This window comes from Nipponia nippon, unplaced genomic scaffold, assembly GCF_047370975.1.
Source record: "Nipponia nippon isolate SJK-2023a ecotype South Korea unplaced genomic scaffold, ASM4737097v1 scaffold_3, whole genome shotgun sequence".
Classification (NCBI taxonomy): Eukaryota; Metazoa; Chordata; class Aves; order Pelecaniformes; family Threskiornithidae; genus Nipponia; species Nipponia nippon.
In genome coordinates this window covers 68,410,734-68,433,117 of record NW_028262347.1, presented here as the reverse complement: position 1 = coordinate 68,433,117, position 22,384 = coordinate 68,410,734, and the positions used below count along the sequence as shown (strand labels likewise).

The 22,384-nt window shown below is 37.7% G+C and overlaps 1 protein-coding gene across 11 annotated transcripts in view; it reads right to left on the bottom strand.

The window, feature by feature from the left end:
* Positions 1-22,384, bottom strand: part of ERC1 (ELKS/RAB6-interacting/CAST family member 1) — a 309,566-nt gene that overhangs the window by 185,636 nt on the left and 101,546 nt on the right. For all 11 annotated transcript variants that reach the window (XM_087766222.1, XM_087766224.1, XM_087766223.1 and 8 more), the window contains 3 exons: positions 7,913-8,050; positions 6,522-6,662; positions 5,264-5,404 (listed from right to left, as the gene is read on the bottom strand). In XM_087766222.1, coding sequence (XP_087622348.1) covers positions 5,264-5,404; positions 6,522-6,662; positions 7,913-8,050 — 420 coding nt within the window. The remainder of the gene's footprint in view (positions 1-5,263; positions 5,405-6,521; positions 6,663-7,912; positions 8,051-22,384) is intronic.

Below are 22,384 nucleotides of genomic sequence, written 5' to 3'. Positions count from 1 at the left end.
TAATAGCTGCAACATTAATTTACTAAGATGATAGAATCTTAATTTGTGGTTTTAGCATGCATTACTAACCAGCTTTTGAAACATGAGAAACATGGAGAGTTACCCTCATGCAAGTTCCAAACTTGATCTTGATTTCTCAGTTTAACAGTTTTGTCCAGTCCTTAGATACTTAACGCAGTCCTGTGTTTGGGTTTACAGATGACAGTTTTACAGGTTGAGCAGGACTTTAATTTCTAGTGCTTCACTTATATCAATTACAAGACAGCTAAATGGTTTAGAAAACTAATTCAGTAACTGACACTATCTGAACGCTGCACACAATTGCTGGGTTTTTACTTTTATTTTTACAAGACATCCTGATTTCCCTGGTAGCCGCCTTCTTTCTAGGCTGCTATGCTGAATACATCATTTATCGTCCCTTCTTTGAAAAAACAAAACATCAGATGAGAACAAAAAAAATAATATTTCTATCTCATCTACCAATATTATCAGTAATATTTTCAGTTGTGGCAGGAAATCCACATTCACAAAAATAAAAAGCACCAGAGCCTGTATTAGACTAAACAAGCTAAATCCTGGGAAACATAGAATTTGGGTCAACACTTCATTTCATCATTTTTTCCTGTCTTTTGAAAGATACTATACTCCTGAACTTGAAGGAAGAACACCACAGCAGGAAAAAAAAAAAAAAAAAAAAATTCCTGAGCGAGCCTGTTGAATCTAGAGGTATTTTCCTGGCAGGGAATCACTGCTAACTTTCTCTGATAAGAAGTTTCTAGAACTGCACCAAGGGGAAGTTTGTTAATATGTGGTTTTGGACTCTTTCTTTTCTCTAACCTTGATCCCTTTCAAATAAGGAAAATATCTATAGGGAGAAAAACAATACACTGGAAATGAAGATAGACAAAAATCCACTCATCTTTGCTGGAACAAATTCTAATATTAGTTGGTCTCTCCCAGATCAGAAAAACAAAATTAAACAAAGCATATTGGCTGGGAAAGACAAGACAGAAAAAGTTAGGAAAAGAGTATCCTGAAGAAAAACAACTAGAAGAAAACTTTTTCACTATAAAACTACTACATTAAAATAGAAGTTTGAAAAAAGAATTTCCTAAGGAAAAAAAAAATAACCCACACAGCATAAAACCACTTCACAGATAAACAGGGAGAGAACCCCCTGTGTGTGACTTCCCTCTAATGATTCCATCTCAGCAAAAAAGGAGACTATTTAAGGCAGGACACCAGGCCACGTAAACTCAACAGGAATTTATGGCTTGCTTTCAGCATTCAGTATCTCCCATAGTATCTCCTGCTAGCAGCTGGCTGACAATTGAGCACAGAAGCAATGACAGTCAAATAATTAGAACATTAAGTACACAGATTTGCATAACCATAGTATCATTATTAAAAAGCCCAACCCCGAATATGAAAAAACACTGCAGTTATATTGATTGCTGTCTTAGCAAATAAAAAATAGTCATTAGTAGGAAGAGGAATAGTAACAATGAGAACCAGACACCTAGTCAGACACTGGAGACTGCTTACATGGAAAGACAAATAATATGAGCAACTTTTCAGAACCCCTGCCTTCCACTTGGTTAATAATATTTCATTTTAGTGTAAAGTTAAATACCTTTTACAGAAAAAGTGGAAGCTCGCACTGTTCATGGTTTCTCAAAGGCTCCCTGTTTAGAGATTAGCAAGAGGTTTTTTTCCAAGGACTGCCCAAATCTTTTTTATCTAATGGCTTAACAGTAGTCTAATTCAGTCTCTTCTGTCAGCTTCTTAACTTCTAAGGCTAATAGATTTAACTGAAAGTACTCAAACAGTTCAGTGGAAATAAGAGGCAAGGGAAACAAGATTGATGTTAGACACATCTCCATTCAAACTATAAGGGAACCAACCTAAAAGAAAAAGCTTTTTGCCATTTGCTGTTAAAAGCTACACAAGAGAGTCCTTCCTGCATGTCTTATGCAAAACAGCACTAAGATAATGTAATAAAACTCAACGTAATAAGCCTCTAATTTGGTTTTAAATGAATGCTCTTACGTAGCCATTAGTTTTAAGGTTGTGACAGTTATTTGCAATGGTTAACAACGCAGATGTGTAAAACTGAGTTTTTAGAAGCTTTAAATTGGAGCTGGATTATCTATCGTAATTGTTTCAAGGATGACAAGGAACAAATCCACCTTAAAAATGTCAAACTGCCTGAATAAATATCTGCACTGCATTTAAAGAGAGAAAGCCTTTTAAAAATATGTTTTTCTACTTTTCTGCAAGCCTTTCTTCTGCAAACACTGGCAAATTAAAAACAGCTGGAAAAAAGGTCATTAAAAAATATCTAAACTTTCTTATAAGTATAAAACACATTCAAGTGGTTGCTAACTGTATTTTCTCGAGTAACTAAGAGTAACCGTGACTTGGTTCTAGAAAGCAAGGAGGATCAGTGGTAGAAGTGGGCTCTTTCGTACAGCTTGAGGAAAACAAATGCACAGTTAATTACACGAAAGCATAGCTGGGTCCTAGAGCTTAGATTCATTTATAAAAAGCCATTGTGGACTGACTCCTGGGGTTGTTTAGTTTGGAGAAGAGGAGGCTGAGGGGAGACCTTATTGCTCTCCACAACTACCTGAAAGGAGGTTGTAGCGAGGTGGGGGTCGGTCTCTTCTCCCAAGTGGAAAGCAATAGGACAAGAGGAAACGGCCTCAAGCTGCACCAGGGGAGGTTTAGGTTGGATATTAGGAAAAATTCTTTCACCGAAAGGGTAGTCAGGCACTGGCACAGGCTCCCCAGGAAAGTGGTTGAGTCTCCATCCCTGGATGTATTTAAAAGAAGGGTAGACGTGGTGCTTGAGGACATGGTTTAGTGGTGGACCTGGTGGTGCTAGGTTAACAGTTGGACTCGGTGATCTTAAGGGTCTTTTCCAACCTAAACGATTCTATGACTTCTTATCACACACACAAAAAAAATAAAAATCTTTCCATTGTATTTGAATTTTCCCTTGAATAAGAATGCAGTAGCTGAACATGACACAGTATTTAAAAAGGAACAAGGTATTGATGATTTTGTCTCAGTAGGACTTGAGAGAGTACCTTAGGGTCTCTGCACAGGAAACAAATGTCCAGATGCTTAGTAAGCAATAATACCTGAAGCAGAGGAGCAGATATCTAGAGTATTATGGAAGGGCTTTATACCGCACATAGGTAATGGTAGGCTATCAATTTTCTTTGCTTGTAGAACTGAAACCATCCTGACTGAATGATTTAGGTAGCTTCTTTGGATGGGAAGATGAAAATCTGTTTGTGTTTACAACACAATTAATTTATATTCATTATTTTTTCTCAGAACCAAATTAAGAATACAGGTATTTGTCCCATAGCTGTCCTGTACAATTAATAGTGCTCTTTATGTTCGACCTATTTTCCATTTTAACCCTCAGGAAAAGGATCACAGGAGAATAATTAACCCTCTTAATTATTTCCTAAAAAAAAAAAAAAAAAAAGATTAGATTACAAAAATATATGGTCTTATGAACTGGCTCAGTGTCCTTGTGTAATGTTCCTGGATACCAGCTATTAAGCACAGTCTTCTCTAAAACGGAATAAGCAGATGTAGGTCTAAAGGAATTTAACAAAGAGCTGTCATCGCAGTGCAAATTAACTGCATGTTCGTCTTTTAGCTAGCAGTGCTTCACCAGATTTTGGTTGATCTCCACACCTGCTTATACTACCGATATACTCACTGCTTGTAGTGAGGAAAGCGATCTCAGGGGAAGCAGTGAAAAGCAGCACATTTACAAATGCTAAACATACAGACACATTCCCTAATTAATTGAATTTCCACAACTGGTTGTTCATAACCTATTTGTTATGTGCTCTCCCAGTTAGTACCTTTTTTTTTTTCGTTAAAGTAATTGTAACAAATGTTCTCCACTGCAGCTGTCTACCTACAAACTAATACTATCATCCAATTGCTATAACAATCTCTGGCAAACCTTAGCTATAACATATTCCTCGACTCATTACCAGTAACGCACTGACAAATGGTGAAACTGCAATTCACGACAGAGAATTCAAATGAAAGGGTCCTTCAGGACTTCTGAAATACTCACCTACTGGTACACTGAAAACACCCTGTGACACCAACTAAATGTGCCCAGCTATCTTTTCTTGCTATTGGGCTTTGTTGATGGTGAATAACAGAATTGTTTATTTTGTGTAACAGAATTAAAAAGAAGGGCAAACATGGGTCTAGATATGTGTACATGAAGTTTCACTTACACAAAGTTCTCAGGTGCATTAGCACCCACCTTACACCCACACAACAAGAAATCCTAAACAGGTCTTGACTGATGACTCAAAATTTGATCTCGCATTCATTTGAGGAACTAGGACAGAGTTCCAAACTACAGCACATTCTTTTCTTGGGTAGATGTGAAGAAACAGCTAGAACTCCACAATCCAAGACTTAAATTTCTTTAAAAAAATCATGTTGCCTTTTGTCTTGTTCTAATTTTATAAATAGAATTGTTAGCAGTATTTGAGTTAGTATGTTTTGTGCTTCTTCATCACCTGCTCTTTTAAAATCAAGAAGTTAAAAATCAAATTAACGTTCCTCTAAACAGCGCAGTATTTATGCTACTCACAGTTAAAATAAAGAAGGTTTGCAATGCAAGCATAACCCAAAGATTCTGTTCAAATGAATTAGCTTGCTTCTAATAGAGTATTACTCTTCTGAACAGCAAACTCCTACCAATGTATCAGCTGTGATTGGCAATGAGATTAAAACAAAAGATCACACACTTCACTGGTGACATATGCTTTTAATTTGTTTTTATGCATTCCTATGGGCCGGGCCAATCATGTATCTGAATTTATCACATTAACACCTATGAGCATTGATAATTGCTATGTGAAATGTTTAGGTGTTAATTTTTTAGCTGTTACACCAGTTTAATAGCACAAATACTCCTAGGAAATGTACTGAAGCAGACCAGGTCTTTAATTCCTAGTACCTGTTAAAAAAAAAAGTCAACGTCACTGTTATTGCATGTAAATGAAGTCCAAAATTAGCACCAGTGTCTGAAGTTACTTTCTGATGGGCTTAGCCTGTAATATGGTTCGCATGGACACAACTTCACAGCTCTTGCTGAAGAGCAATTCACAGAATTCAAACTTAAGACCCGAAGTTTTCTGTGTAGACATGGCCAATTTGTCTAACACTGAATGTTTACACCACATATATAATTATGAAGGAAGATTACCTTCTTCAATTGAGTTTCCATCTTCAAACATTCTTCCTTTTTCTGTTCCAAAGCAATTTCCAGTGTTTTGAGTCTTGAATCTTTCTTCAGTCCTGATGAAGCTAAAGATGAAGCATGCTCCTTCAGATCCAGTAAGGATGACTAAAATAAAAGATGTAAAATAACTATCAAGTCAATACTTCTTATGTGCAATAGCTACTTTCTTTTTTGTCTTTATTTTCTTCCTATCCCTGCACACTATGTTCAGGATCCAACTTAGAACAACGTATTTTGTCAGGATGTTCATGTCACTGACTTAAGACAGCTTGATTTAATTCAGGTTTTCAGGATCAAAATAAAACGTCTAAATTCATTTTAAACCCATTTTTACAGATGGACGATTCTGTAAACTGGAACTTGTGCTTCAGTGACAGTCATGTTTAAGAAACATTGGTTTTAAGTAAAATCGTATTTAAAAATCACATGTGGTTAGCAGATTTGGCCATTGTATCTAAAACTGAGAGCATTCAAAGTTTTTCTGTAAACAGCTGCTATGGGGTGAAACTGATTCATGCTACCTAAGTCCAAAAGACATCTCAACTTCTTGTTTTCCGAACCATTTTTGTGTGGTTTTTTTTCCTGTCAAATGTTGACTTCCACATAGACAAAATCTTAGCACTTCCTGGGTGCATTTTTTTTGTATTGTTTTACTTTGAGTTTTGAAAAAAGATTCTAAGTAGACTTGTATGTTACAATTCCAAAAGAGGAACAGAGAACATTTCTATTTCTCTAATATAATTAAGTTAATTTGTCTAGCCAACTGGCTCATTACCAACAACCAACTTAATGATCAAAAAAGGACCCTTCAGAATCAAAAGAACTAGCTGTATTGTTTGCATAAAGGAATAAACATTACCTGCATGCTTTTGGCACCCACAGCTTTGATCAACTTCCATCCTTTCCTCCCTATGTTTAGACAGGAACAAGCTTGTTCTCTGCCTTCAGTTGTCTATCAGCATAGCTCCAGTAAATGCTATCACTGACCATTGCTCATTCACTACTAATACGATTAGCTGGTGGAAATACGGGGACTGTGTGCTATCCATGAAAAGGTGGCTCTGACATATTTACGCCTTGAAAAATTCTCAAACAATATATTTTACTAGATAAACTTGCTGGAAGACCATTACTATAAAGGAACCGTTTTCTTCATCTCAAATATAACGCATACATATACAACAAACAATTCTAACACAACAGATTCATTCTGTTGGTCAACCTCTTTCTCTGTGAGATCTCCTTGTAAAATGCTGACTTTCTCTTTCAGGTCCTTAATGTCTTTTTTGTAGTTGTCGATCTCTTCCTGTTTTTCTCGTTCATCTCTGTCACGTTGCTCCTTTAGGCGCTCAATGGTCCTTTCCTGACAAAAGAAAGCACTCTGTGAAGTTTAGTTCAACTTCTGAGAGTTCTTTACACAACACTTCTTACACACTGTAGACAAGGAGGAGCAGTATAGGATATTGCCATTTTCTTTTCATTACTGTTGTAAAACAGATCCCTCAAGAAGGAGGAAACTGGAGAAATCTATGGATTCGTTGCTAAGAAACATCAGGCTTTCTGTACCTCTGGAAGTTCACAGTACTGTTACAACGTAACACAATTTAGCTGGTTCTGATAATCAAAATTAACCTAGACCAGGATATATTACATATTGCTTCCTTACTTATTTAAATCTTACTTTTCTGAAATGTACAGTTAAGTCTGTGGCCCTTCAGAGAGAAGGGGTGCAGTGTGTACGTGACACCAGGATTAATGTGTAGTAAGAAAAGGCAACAAAACAACTTTTCTGTATGCCAGATATCAATAGAGTCTTGGTTATGAAGGAAGCTGAAGGGATGCAAGTGAATTCCCCAGCCTCAGGCAAATCTTTACCATAGCCTTACATTTACAGAATCTGACCGACTAAAGGAGCTGTAACCCTGGTTCTCCAGGAATCAAGAAAAAATATACAGTAATTCCAAAAAGTTTTCCCACCAAACCAGAACAGACAAGGCTGCTCCCTCAGTCCGCTATCTCCTGAGAACTGGGCAAGCATAAAAACATACAATGAGAACGATAAAGCTACAAAGAAAGTGAGACTGAACTACAGCTACATCAGAAGTATTCATTGTGATTCAATATTGGGAACTAAAAAACAAAGCAAAACTTTGAATTTCTTATTAGATTATCTGAGGAGAGAAGATGAGGGGAAGTAAAGTATTGGCCAGGATTTTTTTTTAAAAAAGGAAAAGAGCAGAAGAACGCACGGCTGAAACGTAAGGCAGCCCACAACCGTACCAAAGATACACCATATAAAGAGACGACACCACGATAAGAGCAGTTTCTTTCACACGAAACGACGGTGAGCAGCTCACGACCCGAGAGCGGCTGGCGGCCCCGCCCCCCCTCAGCCGCCCCCCCCCCCCCCCCCCCCCCCCAGGCGGTGGAGGCAGCGCGCGGCGGCGGCAGCGCGCGGCCGCGCTCCGCGCATCCTGCGGCGCCCCCTGGTGGCGGGCGCGCCTCATCCCGCCTCCGCTGCGGCACCGCGGGCGGGACCCCTCGCAGGCCGAGCCCAGGGAGCCCAGGGAAAAGCCGACTTCGACGGAGGGGCCCCAGGCTTTCCATACTCACTTTTTCTGCCAGTGCTTCTTCCAGCGTGGTCAAGGCAGTGTCCGTGTTTGTGGTGTCAGCCTGCAAGGATTTCACTCGATCCTTTAAGCTGCTCATTTGCTTCTCCTTGTCTCTTAACTGTTCTTGAAGATTTTCAATCTTAAAGAAGAGGAGTAAAGTTTAAGCAAATAGCAAGCAAAACCATCCAAAATCACCTTAGGAGTATATTAAACTCCTCAAAATATTCTTAAAGCCAAGGAAGTAGGCAAGGGCCTAGTTCCTATAATACTACATCAAAACATCAAGCAATGCAACCAAAACCATCAAATATTAACAAGGAATCAGCAACCTTTCCAATAATCAGGAAACAATTAGACCAAGAAGTCTGAATAATATTTACAAGATCAACATAAATGAAGTAAGGGTGTTATTCCTAATTTCCAAGGATGCTGGGAACTGTGTGGCTGAAGGACGATCGATGTATTAACAATATGAAAGGAAAAAAGCTGAGAAAGACATTACGGCATACATAAACCAAAAAAGGCACTTGATAATTAAGAATTTGTGAAGAAGTATTATTTTAAGTATTTCCTTTGGTACTGTCATATTCTTTACCGTACTGGCATGTTGCTTTTTCATCTTACACAGTGGTTTGCTATACGGTGGACTAGCACAAAGCGTCATTCCCTGGGTAGAAAATATATCAGCCTTGTTTTCTGCAGGTGTAGAATTTGATCAGTTTATGAGTTCTGAGTATATCTTTTGACAGACTGAGAAGACCTAATGCTAAACCCATTTTATGCATACACACACACCAGAAGAAACAGACACACTAACATTATGAGAACTTGTCAAAAACAAATTTATCAGCAAAGGATTAAACTGGGTACAGACTTCTCAGTTGCCTCCTGTTTGTTGTTGTTGCTGACAAGTTCTTCTTGCATCAGCAAGCATACATCAAACTGGTGAATGACATGTGGCATGTAAGGTACCTATCTCCAAAACACTTGCAGCAGGATATTCTTTCAAAGACACTTTTTTCATTTTTTAAACTAAATGAAAGCATTAACTAGCCTTTTTGCTTCACCCGTTGAACAGCCGTTAGCAGCTCCTCGCTTAGTGGAAATACAGCAACTATATTACACCCCCAAGTTTTATTCTTCAACCCTGGAAAAACTGAGCTGCTGTGACTACAGAGCAAATGGCCATTTAGACATGTCCACTACTACTTTGCTTTCTCTATTAAAATTACATCTGGAACATAGTTTTAAAAAGTGGTCTAGATCCGTAACGATAAATGTAAAAGATTTTGCAGGAGGCTGAACACCTAGTCACAAATAATGGTAAATGTGTTACAAGTGGAAGCTAGGAGGAAGAACAACCTAATTCAAGGAAAACCTTGCTAATGTTCCTCTGCAACCCATGGCCACGGAAGGAGTCTCCTGATGTAGGATTCTTCATACCAGCTGGGTTCTTTTTACCTCTCTTATGCAAGCACATGTAAACTTATGCTCTAGCTTGGTACACAATCTCTATATTACTGATAGCAGAAGAACTATGTAAGTTTTTTGTTGTTGTTGTTGTTTTCAAGGAATGGACTGAAATTGGTTTTGGTTTATCTTTGTCATTAGTTTCTATTAGAAAAAAGTATTAGGCCTCCAAGTTATGCTTAACATTTAAATTTGGGCACAATACAAATGACGCTACAAAACAAATTCTAAAGAGCACCAAAAAAAGGTAACTGGTGACATAGCACGTGAGTCAGAAATAACTACTGAAAATTCCTTCTTTATACACTTTATCTATTATTTAATGCCTTATTAGCATACATTTGTAGCCAGCCCATGGACCTTCAGAAAGAATCCTACTAGTTCTGACTGAAAAGTTCTCCTGGCGCCCAGACGTACAGCAACCGAGGAGGCAGCATCCCCAAGAGCAGCCTACGTGGCTGCTTTTGACCTTACGGGCTTTCAGTGCTGTCAGCTGTCTAGACAGGCTGGCTGTTTAGACAGCCACCCATGAAAATATACTACAAAGAAGGCCGAGCTATTCTTAGTCTCGTGTTTACTTCTGGAGGCGAAACACTCTCGCAAAGGCTCCAACTGGCTGAAGAGGGGATAGTGCAGGGTGACTTTCTGCTGTGAGCAAACCATCCACAAGAGACAGCTAAATAATTCAGATGCAGCATATATTAAGACACTTGCCAAGGCAGCACAAGCATTTGCACAAGCACAGCATGCATTTTCATGTTTCAGTAACTGTTTACTGTGACCAGAGGAAGATGACAGCTGTACGACAGGACTATGTATGACTGCTGCATCGTCCCATTGCAACTGCACGTTCCTGTATACCAAATAAAAAAATAATTTAAAAATGTAATGTGTAGAAAGTGTGAACCTGTCTATTCTTTCAGTCTACGTGCGTACTTCACAGTCTGGAGTAATGAATGATGCTTTTCGTTGTCATCCAGGGAACAGCAGGTACACTGAAAGGTTCTAAGTCACAGTAATAGCTAGGCACTACCTAAAAATCCCACTCTACCTACAGCTGTGCCTTTTGCAGGGTGAGATAACTGATGGTTCCTAACAAGGACATGCCCTTAAAATCACAGAAAACTAGGACTGGATCAAAAATTTGCTGTATCCAAATTGAAACACCTGTATAATAATAGATGCAAAATTTCCTTCATGAAACCACAATCAATAACAATTGCCTTCATTCCATTTTTCTCCCAGCCCTCCATTACAGTAACAAATAACAGCTAAACTATAGGTTCTCCAAAATTATATAATCTGAAGAAAAAAGCAAAGAATAGTCTGCGTTTTGGCCATATACTTAATTAAGGAATAATTTTGCTATTATGCCCTTACAAGTAGTTTGAGAATCCTTTTCAAAAAGAATACATAATGTACATATTTGTTTTACCATCCTTTTTTCCTACCCAACCCCTCCAAAAAAGTAATGCTGAACAAATTCTTAAATAACACATAGAAATAAAAAAGATAACCAAAATGCGGTCTTTCTTTTCTACCCAAAAGATGAAATAAATCACAATGGAATCTCCAAGCCCTCTGGAAAACATAAAGGGACAAGGATTGAAACAGCACTGTTTAGTCTTGGAAGATGATAAATTTCCTCTGAAATGTTCTACAAACCTATGGAATATATATTACTGTACAAAATTTCTAAAAAGATAAAATAAAAAATATATACTATTATTAGATTATTAACAATCTTTATTCTTGCCATATATACTTATTTTGCAGGGTAAAGACAGCAATCTATGGATAAGTTAGCAACACTAAGCTTACTGTAAAGGTAGACAGACATACACTGGAATCATCTGCTCCGCATACCAGTTTCCTCATCAATAATGATTTACCGAAATCTTTTTTCCCAACGTTACCAGTTGTCAGGCACTATCCCATTTCAACCTCGGTGATTTATTCCTAGTTGTGTGGAACTAATTATTTTGCCTTCCAGCCCTGAAGCACAGGAGCAGAGGCAAGAGAAGTTTCCTCTGGCATTCTGTTCCAAAGGCAAGGAAGCATTTTATTTTTTGCAAATACTAATCTCACTAAAAACCCCATGCAAATGAGAAGAAAAAGCAGCCTGGGGAATTAAACGAGACGCATCTAGTTTAATACCCATCAAGACCACTAGATTCCCAAATGCCTCTAGTTAGTGGTTACTAGTAGATCTTCATACCATGCTTCAACCAAGAACCATCATCAACCCTAGGGTATATGCAAATTGAACACTTGGAAAACAATTTCTGTTGTACCAGTGCCTTTTGAATTACAATAAATGAAGTGGGTTTGTAAACTGGTCATTCAATCTCTTTTTTTTACCCCCTTCCTGTTATGGGAGAAGAAGCTTTTCCTCCTTCAAAATGTTTGTTTTTAATCAAAGATCGACACTTTACAATGATAACTTTCATCAGCTGGGTTTTAGCAGAATTAACCGCATTTATGTTTCATTTCCTACTTTTCATTTTCTTCTTGCTATTCTGTTTTACTTCTAAAAGGAATAAAATGGTGAGAGAAAAAAAATGAGAAGTGGTAAAAGCCCTTTAACTTTTTTCTTATTGTCTCAGAATGAACGAAGCGAAACAATCCACTTATAAAAATGAAGATCCAATACTGCTTGTAAATATTTAAAAAATGCAAAATGTCCATTTAAAATTCAAAATCTTTTCCAACTTGATAAAGTTTATATTCCACTGTTCCTATCTATCTCCAATATGTAGTAACTAGCTATATTACCTGCAGACAAATCTTTCACTGTACTTTTTTTCTATAGACAGGTGAAAATGCCTTTGGCTTACATTCTGCGATTGACTTCCTCAGCGCAGCTCCAGAAAGAGATTGTTTTGATCAGCAACGTGACATCTTCAACATAATATACACTGACTATACGGAAGACAATCAGTTTAACACTTGATAATATTCCTTGATTGTATTACAAGAGCAGATGTACAAAATAATATCTCAGGGTACTGCTTAGCCTCCCCCTTTTTTCATCCTAGCTTTCATCCAGTGGAAGCAGTACTGTAAAAAGGATCTAAGTTATCAGGTGGGTTGAGAGGTTTTCTGTTCTATTCCTATGGCATACCCATCCAAATAAACAAAAACTTCACATAAGCTGTGAGCTTTCCAAACAGTTCTTCCTTGGTTTTGTAAAGGCGCCATTGGTCACGTCAGCTCCAGGGTCAATGACCACAAGGAGATGATGGATTCTCACTGATCACAGGCAGAGGTGATTCTGTCTGCATCAGGAATATTAACATGAGGACCAAAAAAGCTATTGTGGAAGAGAGAGAGGGCAAGTAAGCAGGTGTGTGATGACAGAAAACCTACAATTCTGTCTAGTTGGAGACATGCCATTCCCTTCAATGTACGAATACTAATATCATGATAAAAATTTGACAGTCTGCAGTCATACCTGACTTTGCTAGAATCCCACAGTATTTGAGAAGCTGAGAAAGGTGGGCTTGCATCAAAATCAGAATGAGAACATAACAGTTACAATAGACATGATCACATTGTTGTATCTGACATCATAAAAAAATTGTTGCTTCAGAAGAAGGGGTAAGACGTTTACTCTGGAGAATTGAGATGGATCTGAATTCAAGAAATTTTGTTCCTCAAGTGTACTAAGGAGAGGTCACCTTAAGTCCTGAGAGACTGTTCAAGAAAGCTATACTACTGGATTTGTAAATATTACTGTGTTTCTGAAAGTAATTTTTTGGAGACCATAATGAAAGTCTATAAGCAGGTATTACTGGTCAGTTTTATAAGATTAAGCTCCAGTTTTATAAATGTCACACTGAAAACTTCATTGTTGTAACTGTCTTTCTACTGCAGATCTTGAAAAAGTACCACTGCAACAATCCTGCATGAATTGCAAAAATTTACATTTAAGTTTAGCGTTAACAAATTCCTAGGGCAGGACGGGTGGTGGGGGAGCATAGCTCATCACTGCATGGATGGAAGCAAAATTTGATCTTTTGTACATGTGTTGGCTCCATTTGAACCTCTAATATCAGGTGTTGCTTTTGAAGTCCCCAGTGAAATAAGGTCTGTCACATCAGTGAATATCATATTACTCTATTGAATCAATTAGACTGAAAGTAATGTTCTTGTTATTAATTTTAAAGGTTAAATTCCCAAGACTAGCAACAATGTGCCAAATCTGAATGAATGCTGAAGCTTCAGGCATAACATGTCTTGTTGTGAGGGTGAGGTTTAAGTTGTTTTGAAGTTCAGGATAGATCAAAACAATTTTCCTTTTCTCAGTAAAATTTTGGCAAGCACAAGTCAGAGTTCCTTCCAAAGTTCAGCTGCATTCAGTATGCTCTTTTTACTTTATGATCCAACCAACTGATAAAATGGTTAAACTGTTGTTAAATTTTATTCAGAGATTCTTGTTCTTGAATCATCATACTAAAAATCATCTCTAACTAGTTTGCATATCAGTCAACTTAGTAAAGCTTGTTAAGCATAATGTAAATTAAAGACATTATGAAATGCAAGATACCAGTGGTGGTCTCTCTCTCTTCTTAAAGACCTTTAAATTCTGGAGTCCCAGTTAACACTTCAGTGTAGAGATGGTGAACTGTCCAGTTAAGCGGTAAACATTTCTTCAGTTTACATTAATTTTGCTACCCAGTGAAGACAGGATTAATTTTTATTTTGCCTCCCAAGACAGTTTTCTTCTTTTTACTGCTGCTCTACATCAATGCTTATCTGGAACATTACTGTCTTTGCAACATCATATTGGAATATCATTGTGCACTTTGGAAATGCCCTGATGTTGCTGAACCTAACATAGTGGGACTCTGTAACCCCTTGAACTGGTGTGGAGAATCTTGTACCAGGAGACTCCTTCAGTGGCCATGGGCTACAGAGGAACATACAGTTGGCTTAAGAAAGAGAACCAGGCTAGAGGGGTTGGGGAGAGCATGAAGAAGGACAAGACAAAAAGAGAATCTGAGGTGGGGAAGCTCCAGCATAGTGGTACATCTTACACAGTCATGCTTATCGACTGCTACTCAGGTCCAGTTAAAATCCAGAATAGCTCCCATAAAAAAAAAAAAAAAAAAAAAAAAAAAGGTGCTTGCTTTTTCAGAAGATAAAATCTTTTTTGTCATTTTTACTCTCATGATCCCCCATCTGCAAAAAGTCCTTTGAAATTAGCATGATGGTCTACAGCATTTAGTTTTACAAATAAAGCACTTTGCTGCCATGCAGCTTCGAATGCACAAATAATTTATTTTTGGGATTTCTACTTAAAATAAAAATTTAGCTATCAAATAAATGTATGGACCACAAACAGGCACATAGCTACTGCTTTAAAAGGAAGAAACTTGCACACAGCGAAAACAAAGCTTAAAAAATTATCTAGGAATTGCAGGACACCTAATGCAATTTATGCTTTTTCTTGACCTAACTTCACACGCACACACAATAAGGTTGACTTAAAAAAAGAATGATATGCAGGAAGAAGTGCTATTACAACAAAAGTTGACTTAACTTGTATAGACAGTTAATTATTTTGTACCTTTGGTGAAGGAGCAACAAACAATTGACACTGATCCAAAAGACTATTCTCTTTCCAGTGTTTTTTCTTATAAAGGTGCTTTGCAAATAGATTTATATCAGCCAGAAAAATAGTTCAGCTATGTCTACATAAACAATCTCTAAGGACATTTCCATCCCTTTGTTTCCTTTTGTCCTCCTTTCCTTTGCATACCTAATCGTCCTCTGGTAGCACCAGTTTGCTGACAGATGACTGCAAAGTAGAACTAACAAATACAGTCACCATAAACTGAATTATAGTATCTTCTGAATAGTAAAGAATTTTTTCTGTACTGTGGTATTCCCTATAACAAACAGTGTTTAAACCAGACGTTTCAAATCATATTCTCAGAATATTACTATCATGTTTGCAATCCTTCTGTCCTGCTAGTAAATACCTTGAATTTCCTTCAAACCTTCTAATAGAATCCTATCGCTAAAGTTCGCTACTTCTGAAAACTGAGAGGTATTTTGCTTACAAGCTTCTAAGGAGACTCCAGCATAATTCAAGTCTGGGGGGAGAGGGGAGGGTAAAAAAAAAAGAAGAAAAAAGAAAAAAAAGCAATTAGGACCCCAAGTCTGAAGACTGATCTTTTGAGTTGGTAAATGACCTGAAATTCACATTTTCGGGGAGCCAATATATATGTTCTTAAGCATTGTCTCAGTTCCAAAGCATTTGTCTAGAAAAAATTAAGCATTAGCAATGACTCACATCCTTAGACAGCTGTAAAACAGTTAAATTTAGTTAAGAAATTGTTTCATTCTGAGGAGGTTCAATAATATCAATAGCCTAACCTAGTCAAAAGCAGGGTCTTTGAATTGTAAAATCCTATCATGCACTCTGGCCAGTACAAGAGAGGGTTCTAAGTGAGGGGTGCAGGGGGAGGCACTCTTTTCAACCCGCTGATACTGGTTATGTCTCAAAGCATACAGGTCTTAATATGGACGGGCAACACTTTATGTAAAAGGCAAATGAAGTAACAAAAGTATAAAAGCTGTTCATAAGATATTTGTTTTGGCAATATGTGAGCCAGTTGGTTAAGTACATACGGTTAATTACATAATCCATAAAAAAGCCCCTCTCACTGGTTTTAAAGTTTCACTGGGCGACCCCTTGTTTTTGCTGGTATTCATCAACTAAGAGAATGTATCCATTACGCACCACCACCAAGATTTCAACCTAGGTTGTTTAAGACAATTTGTTGGTTCCAACTTGAGTGCAATACTTTCATTCACCCAAGTAATTCAAAACAGAACATTGCTGTCATAAATAGCAAAACAAATTCATTTAGACTCTGCTTCTCCTCTTCAATGAAACACTAAGTTTATATAGTACTCATTTATTTCATATATGTTAAAATGTCACTTATACTGAGAACGATAATTGAAATCATCTGGTAATTTATTTCACAGTCTAATTATGGGTAACATCCATTTTGTTGAAATCCTGGCCTAATCATGGAGAATAACAGCATGCTAATTCTCCTTTCAGTTGTGTCCTGACATTATGAAGCAATCTCTGTGACTATGCTTTCTAAAGTTTTATTCGTAAGACCTACCAAATACAAATGGACTAAAAAAACCCAAGTATTTTGGGGACATTTGCTCATTCCTGTTCCAAGACCCAGAAAACACTTTGACAACAAATGCGCACAGATTTGATTTAGGAAAGTTCATTACAGAAAAAATACTATAATTTGGAGTATTTTCGTATTGATGGTTCCCAAATGTTCAAAATAAGGAAAACAAAACTACTTCATTGTGGAAGGCTGATAAAACAAGGGAAAAAATTGAAACCAGTAAATGTTAACTTAGATCTGATATTCTGTTTTGTAAGAAGAGAATAAAACTAAGACGTTGTGACATTGCTTTTAAAATAGCTCAAGCTTCACAAGGTTATATAACACGTTAAAACTGTCAAGTGAAAAACTTAGTATATTATGAATTAAACTTCTTTACTTGGATAAACCAAGTATAGTGTTTCATTTATTATTATTGTGAAAAACACTCTGCATTCTATGGCAACTTGATCTCATACACTCAGGAATACTGATGCTATTTTCCTGACTTGCTTTATGTTTTGATTTTGGTTCTACACAGAGTAAGGATAACATAACTGCTGACACATCCCTGCATATCACACTCTCGTTACAGAAAAAAGAGTGACAAGAAAAGACATGAAGAAAGAAAAGGCTTAACACATCACAGCATTGCGATACCCAAGAATGGAAATCAGGGAGCAGAAAAGACGAAACATTGAGGCAGACCGATGGATAGGATGGGAACATGGGATTTAATGTTGACTGTAAAGGAAATCCTCACAGCAAACTAAACTCCATTTACATCATCATTTAGGATCACTCAAGCAGAAGGCTGTACAACTTGAACAAAGATTTTAAATGAGATTTGGATTCAGACACTGAATTACTTTGTCCAAATCACCGATTTATTAAAATGATCAAAGAAATACTGTAAGGTGAAACTGCCCTAAACCAGAGGGGAGAGCTCTGGAAAGAAGGGATGCTTCTAATCCCAGTGTAAAACATGCCCAGTCAACTGTGATTGTCCTGCTTCATTCTCCTGGAAAGAATATAGTGATGAATAGGAAGGGATTAGGAAGGCATACTGTAAATACTACACACAAGAGTGAGAGTGTGTGTATGTGTGTATTCTTCAGTATTTAGCTATCACTGCTCTTACAGAATTACTTCAGAACACACAGTGACAGGTGACAAAATATCAAACTCAAAATTCTTTCATGGCCCGTGCTCAAAAAAAAAAAAAAAAAAAAAGAAAAAAATTTGAGAACCCAATATATTAAATTAGCACCATCAGTGTATTATATTCTTTCCCATTTTATACCACAGACTGCTTTAGATAAATCAACACTCCAGCCTCTACTGAAAATAAAAGCTGGAAGGGACAGAGAGTGGTCCTCTTTTTCCAGAAGTTCTGTGTTTAAAACCATCCTCCACCCATCTGTGCCAGAAGGTATGTAAGCCCTTCATCACACAGAGGAGCACCCTACTTAACACATGCTATTCTGAGACAAGGTGATCTTAGTTTCTCGTGGTGACACTACTCCATACTGACCAGTTTTCTTATCCTTTGGATAAGTGAAATCACAGGCTTGAAAGCTATTCTTACACTTGGGCCTTATGACAGTCCTAATGACTGTATAAATATTGTGCAGAGACCCACCTTAGAAGGCTGTCTAGCCTAGCGGATCCAAAATTCCCTCTTGAATCCAGGGAATTATTGATTTAAACTGAAAAATTACTCCTTCCTTGTTCTAGTGAAGATCCCTAAGTTGGCTAATGCAATCACTAACGTCTGTTCCAGACACGGCTCAGACAATCCCTCCAGGGGCAGAAAATGACTGGACGCCTGGTGACCAAAGCGCTGGAAACTGTGAAGTCTTGCAACCCAGAGAGCAATGAAAAGCCATGTGAGGAAGACTGATGTAAGCAACCTCACAAATGGCATACGCCCTTGTTTTTCCTGCCTCTTCAATCATAGGGAACTTTGCATTTGTCTAGTACGACAGCGAATACACCAACAAAGCTTATTAGCTTTATCTTGCCAGAAAAACTACACGTTTAATTTATAATGAAGCCAAGAGGCCCCACAGTTGGCTGTTTTCCCAGATCCCTTCAAGAACCCAGAATTTGTCAGTCCCACTACCTATGAGTAATGTTCTGTCTTGCCAGTCAAGAGGTTATCTCAAGGCACAAGAAGGACATAATATTAAAAAGACTGCTCCTCTTTGAGGGATATTAAAAAAAAAAAAATTCCTTCCATATATGACAGGTTTGCTGAACTGTGGGTTTCAGTTTTTTGGAAGGCTGGAGCACAGATAATACCAGAAACACCAATGGAGTTTTCCTGTAACTTTGCTATTGCTCTCAGTCTTATGTGACACTATTACAGCAATGTGTATCAGTTTAAAACCCTACATTAGCCAGCTACAATACCTGAACTACAGAACTAACATCGTTAACCTCACAGTCCTGTTTTCCGTCTTTGTTTGAAACTACTTATCTAAAAGCAGGAACAGATATTCGTTACTTCAGGAAAAAGACTGGTACTTTAGTTACTAAAGGCAGCAGGCAAATTCTTTAATAACATCAATAGAAATTGAGAGAATGTTCCTTACATTACTAGATCTCAAAATAAGCAATTGGCTTGCTATCTTTCGCACACATCAGAACATTTAATTTTTTAAAAGAAGATTACCATACAGCTGGGAATATAGGTACATATGCTACATATGATCCAGATGTTTTTATTTTTATTGTGGTATCACAAAATGCTCCAAGCAAAAGAGGGGGTTATATAAAAATAAAGCAGCTTATTCTCCATTTACAAATTCTAATTTATAATATAGCCAGGCATAAAAATTTACTTAGAATCTAGTAGGTTCCTCTAATATAGCTACAGCATTGGTAGCCATAACTGTGCACTAAAAATAACTGCAATAGCATAAAATTTGTTTTGTGTAAAATCAATTTTTCAAATTTAACTTACGCCTCCTCTACTAGTTTAGATGTCCCACATAATTTACTAAACAATCTTCAAGTGCGTGTTAGGCACCTCTGAGTAAATTCACTCATGGATTTCACTACTCTGAAGTTTAATAAAAGTGATTTTTATGCAACCCCATTCAAAAGCTGTCTGGACATGGACCTAGGCAACCAGTTCTGGGTAGCCCTGCTTGAGCAGGGTAGTTGGACAAGATGACCTCCAGAGGCCTCTTCCAATCTCAATCATTCCATGATTCTGTGAAAACAATCTGCCATAAAACTGTAAATGCACTGAACAAAGACCCTTAGGCATAGAAAAGTCTCATGCTTCCTCTGTTGATGTTCAATGTAAAAACATCTTACAATGTTCTTCAGCAGTAGAAGCCTATGCTTAGGACAACTGTATTAAGTCTCCCACTTCTGGTTTAATGACATAAAGCAATTTGAACTCTTCACTGTAGTGCCAAGAATGCCCAGGAGGCGATTTATTGTTTTCAATAACTAAGTATGAATTATCCAACAGACAAAAGGGAATTTCACCAATTAATAAGAGTGATCATGTACTGTTTATTATAACCTAAACAAGATACCTGTTACTATAGGCTATGAACTCACTGGTGAGGGCCATAACAGCACCCAACTTAGAGTTGTGAAACGTGTGCTCCTTTGGAAACCAAAAGCCCTTACAACAAGACTGCTGGAGTGCACTTCAAGCTACATGGCATCTGCCATGACTGATCTGGATTAGGCAAGAAGATCAAAAGTATATTCCTTGGGTCAGTCCCCGGAGAATACACTGTCACCTCTACCAGCACCTGTAACCTATGGACTATCTGCCATTGAAAATACTGTCTGAAGCCAAGCTTGTGGACGTTTTAGGACCCATATTCCAAATCAGAAAAATCTATGTTATTATATGGCTCAGAAAGAATCAAAAAAGATCAAATCTCATGAGCTGAATCCTCTCTTGAGAGCGAAGCAATCTTGCTGACACTGAACCTGAAGTTGCGGTAATAAACTAAGATCTGTATGGTAATCAGTCACCTTTAAAACTAAACTAGCAAAGAGCTGAAAAGTGGCATGAAGAAACAGACATATTCCCCTGCCCTAATAATGTCTTATTAGTCGTACATTCATAGAAGAAAAAAAAGATACACTATGCCATCTGAGCTGGGCTGCAATTGCTCTAAGAAGTCTCAATGGATTCTTAGAAAAGTGGGAAGTCAACCGGAAGGGTAAGCATCCTATTTTCAAAGTGGTCATGGCTCACTGTAAAATGAAAATAAATTCTGTGTTGTGTCCTCATTTCCCATGTGGAAATTAAACAACTCATCTTCCTGAATGGTAGAAATGAAAAAACCTCACAGGATAATTATGCTGAATTTGAACTCACATAATGAAGCCTCTCCAGTCTTCTTTGGCACCTTCATTGCTACCACAAGATTTTATCTAGAGGTATTTTGATGGAGATGAAGGATTAAATGCTTGTCTAATTTTTCCTATTATTACTCTAACTGAAGATAATACCTTGATCTAAAAATCCCATCCCACCTGGTAAACCAATTCTGAGAGGATATTCCTGAAAAGAGAAGGGACTCCAGCATCTTGGAGACACAGGGTAACCAATTAGACAGAACAGCTTCTGGAAATTTCTAAAAGCCATAAATTTAAACTTTGTTACGTTCAGTGGTAGTCACCAAGCCTATAACAGAAAGGCTTGAACGAAAGAAAAAGCAGCAGCAGAAGAGGTCTGATATCCCTTCAGGGACACAGAGGGACAAGTTCCCCGTGACCCTCAAGGACACATCTTTGAGGTCACATCTGTCAGTTTTAATAAAGAAGCTGACACAAGCCTGTGGGGACTTTAGGTCTTTTTTGTGGTGTTTGAAATCTCTGAACTGGGTTTGGAACCAGTTCAGCTGCATGCCTTGAGACCTGGAGTAAAAGGAGCAGAAGTATGTCTTTTTCTGCCGGAGAGAGATATTTACAGAAATACTCTTGTACTTGCACTGCTTGTTAAGCCACAGAGTTCCTGAAGAAAAGTAGCTATTTCATCAGTCCTAGCTGAGCAGAAAGCCCAGCATATCCTCCTTTCACCTCCCTGCAAAAGGGGCTGATGAGCAGACCAATATGATCCTGGAGCATTGCACAGTGCTCCTCCTTAAGTGTTCATGATTCAAGCATGTAAAAAGCAGAGAATAAGCTTCACCACAGGTATATTACAGAGGCAAAAACTTATCCAGTCTGAAATAAGAGTGCATATGCTCACCCACTTTGTAAATGTACACACGGACCATCTTTGTTGGGACAGTCTTACTTTGTTCTTTTCTGTTTGTACAACCAGAGACTCAGACACACACTGCAGGTTTGAATGGGCCATCACCTACACTGTAAATATATAGGATTCTTAAGCACTAAATACCATTGTAGAGAGTCTCAAAGGGATGTCTAAAAGTCCATCTTGCATTTTATTAGTTCTTAGAAAACCACATATTCATTCACCTGGCAGGCAAGTTCAAGGTCACGCCAGGGAAGATGAAACTACCATAAACTGAATTAAATGTTTGAAAATGCAGTTCCTTCTCTGTGCTCTCTAATCTCTTCAGGTTTGGAGCAGAAGATCTGCCCGAGGACGTAAATCTACTTCACAAATGAGGGAATGGAAAGAAAATAATCTTTAAAGTACAAACACTGAACCGTAAAGGTTATGAATACTAAACAAACACTGTTGTAGTAACTATGATCACTACTGATTTTAAACAACTTAGTTATAAATTCCATTTGCAGTCCCTCTCTCCTGCCACACAGTATTTCTTATCATTAAGCATAAGAGATTTATTTTGACTTCTAAGCTTTTTGAAAAGCAGAGGGCATTTACTTCCTCTGGAGAA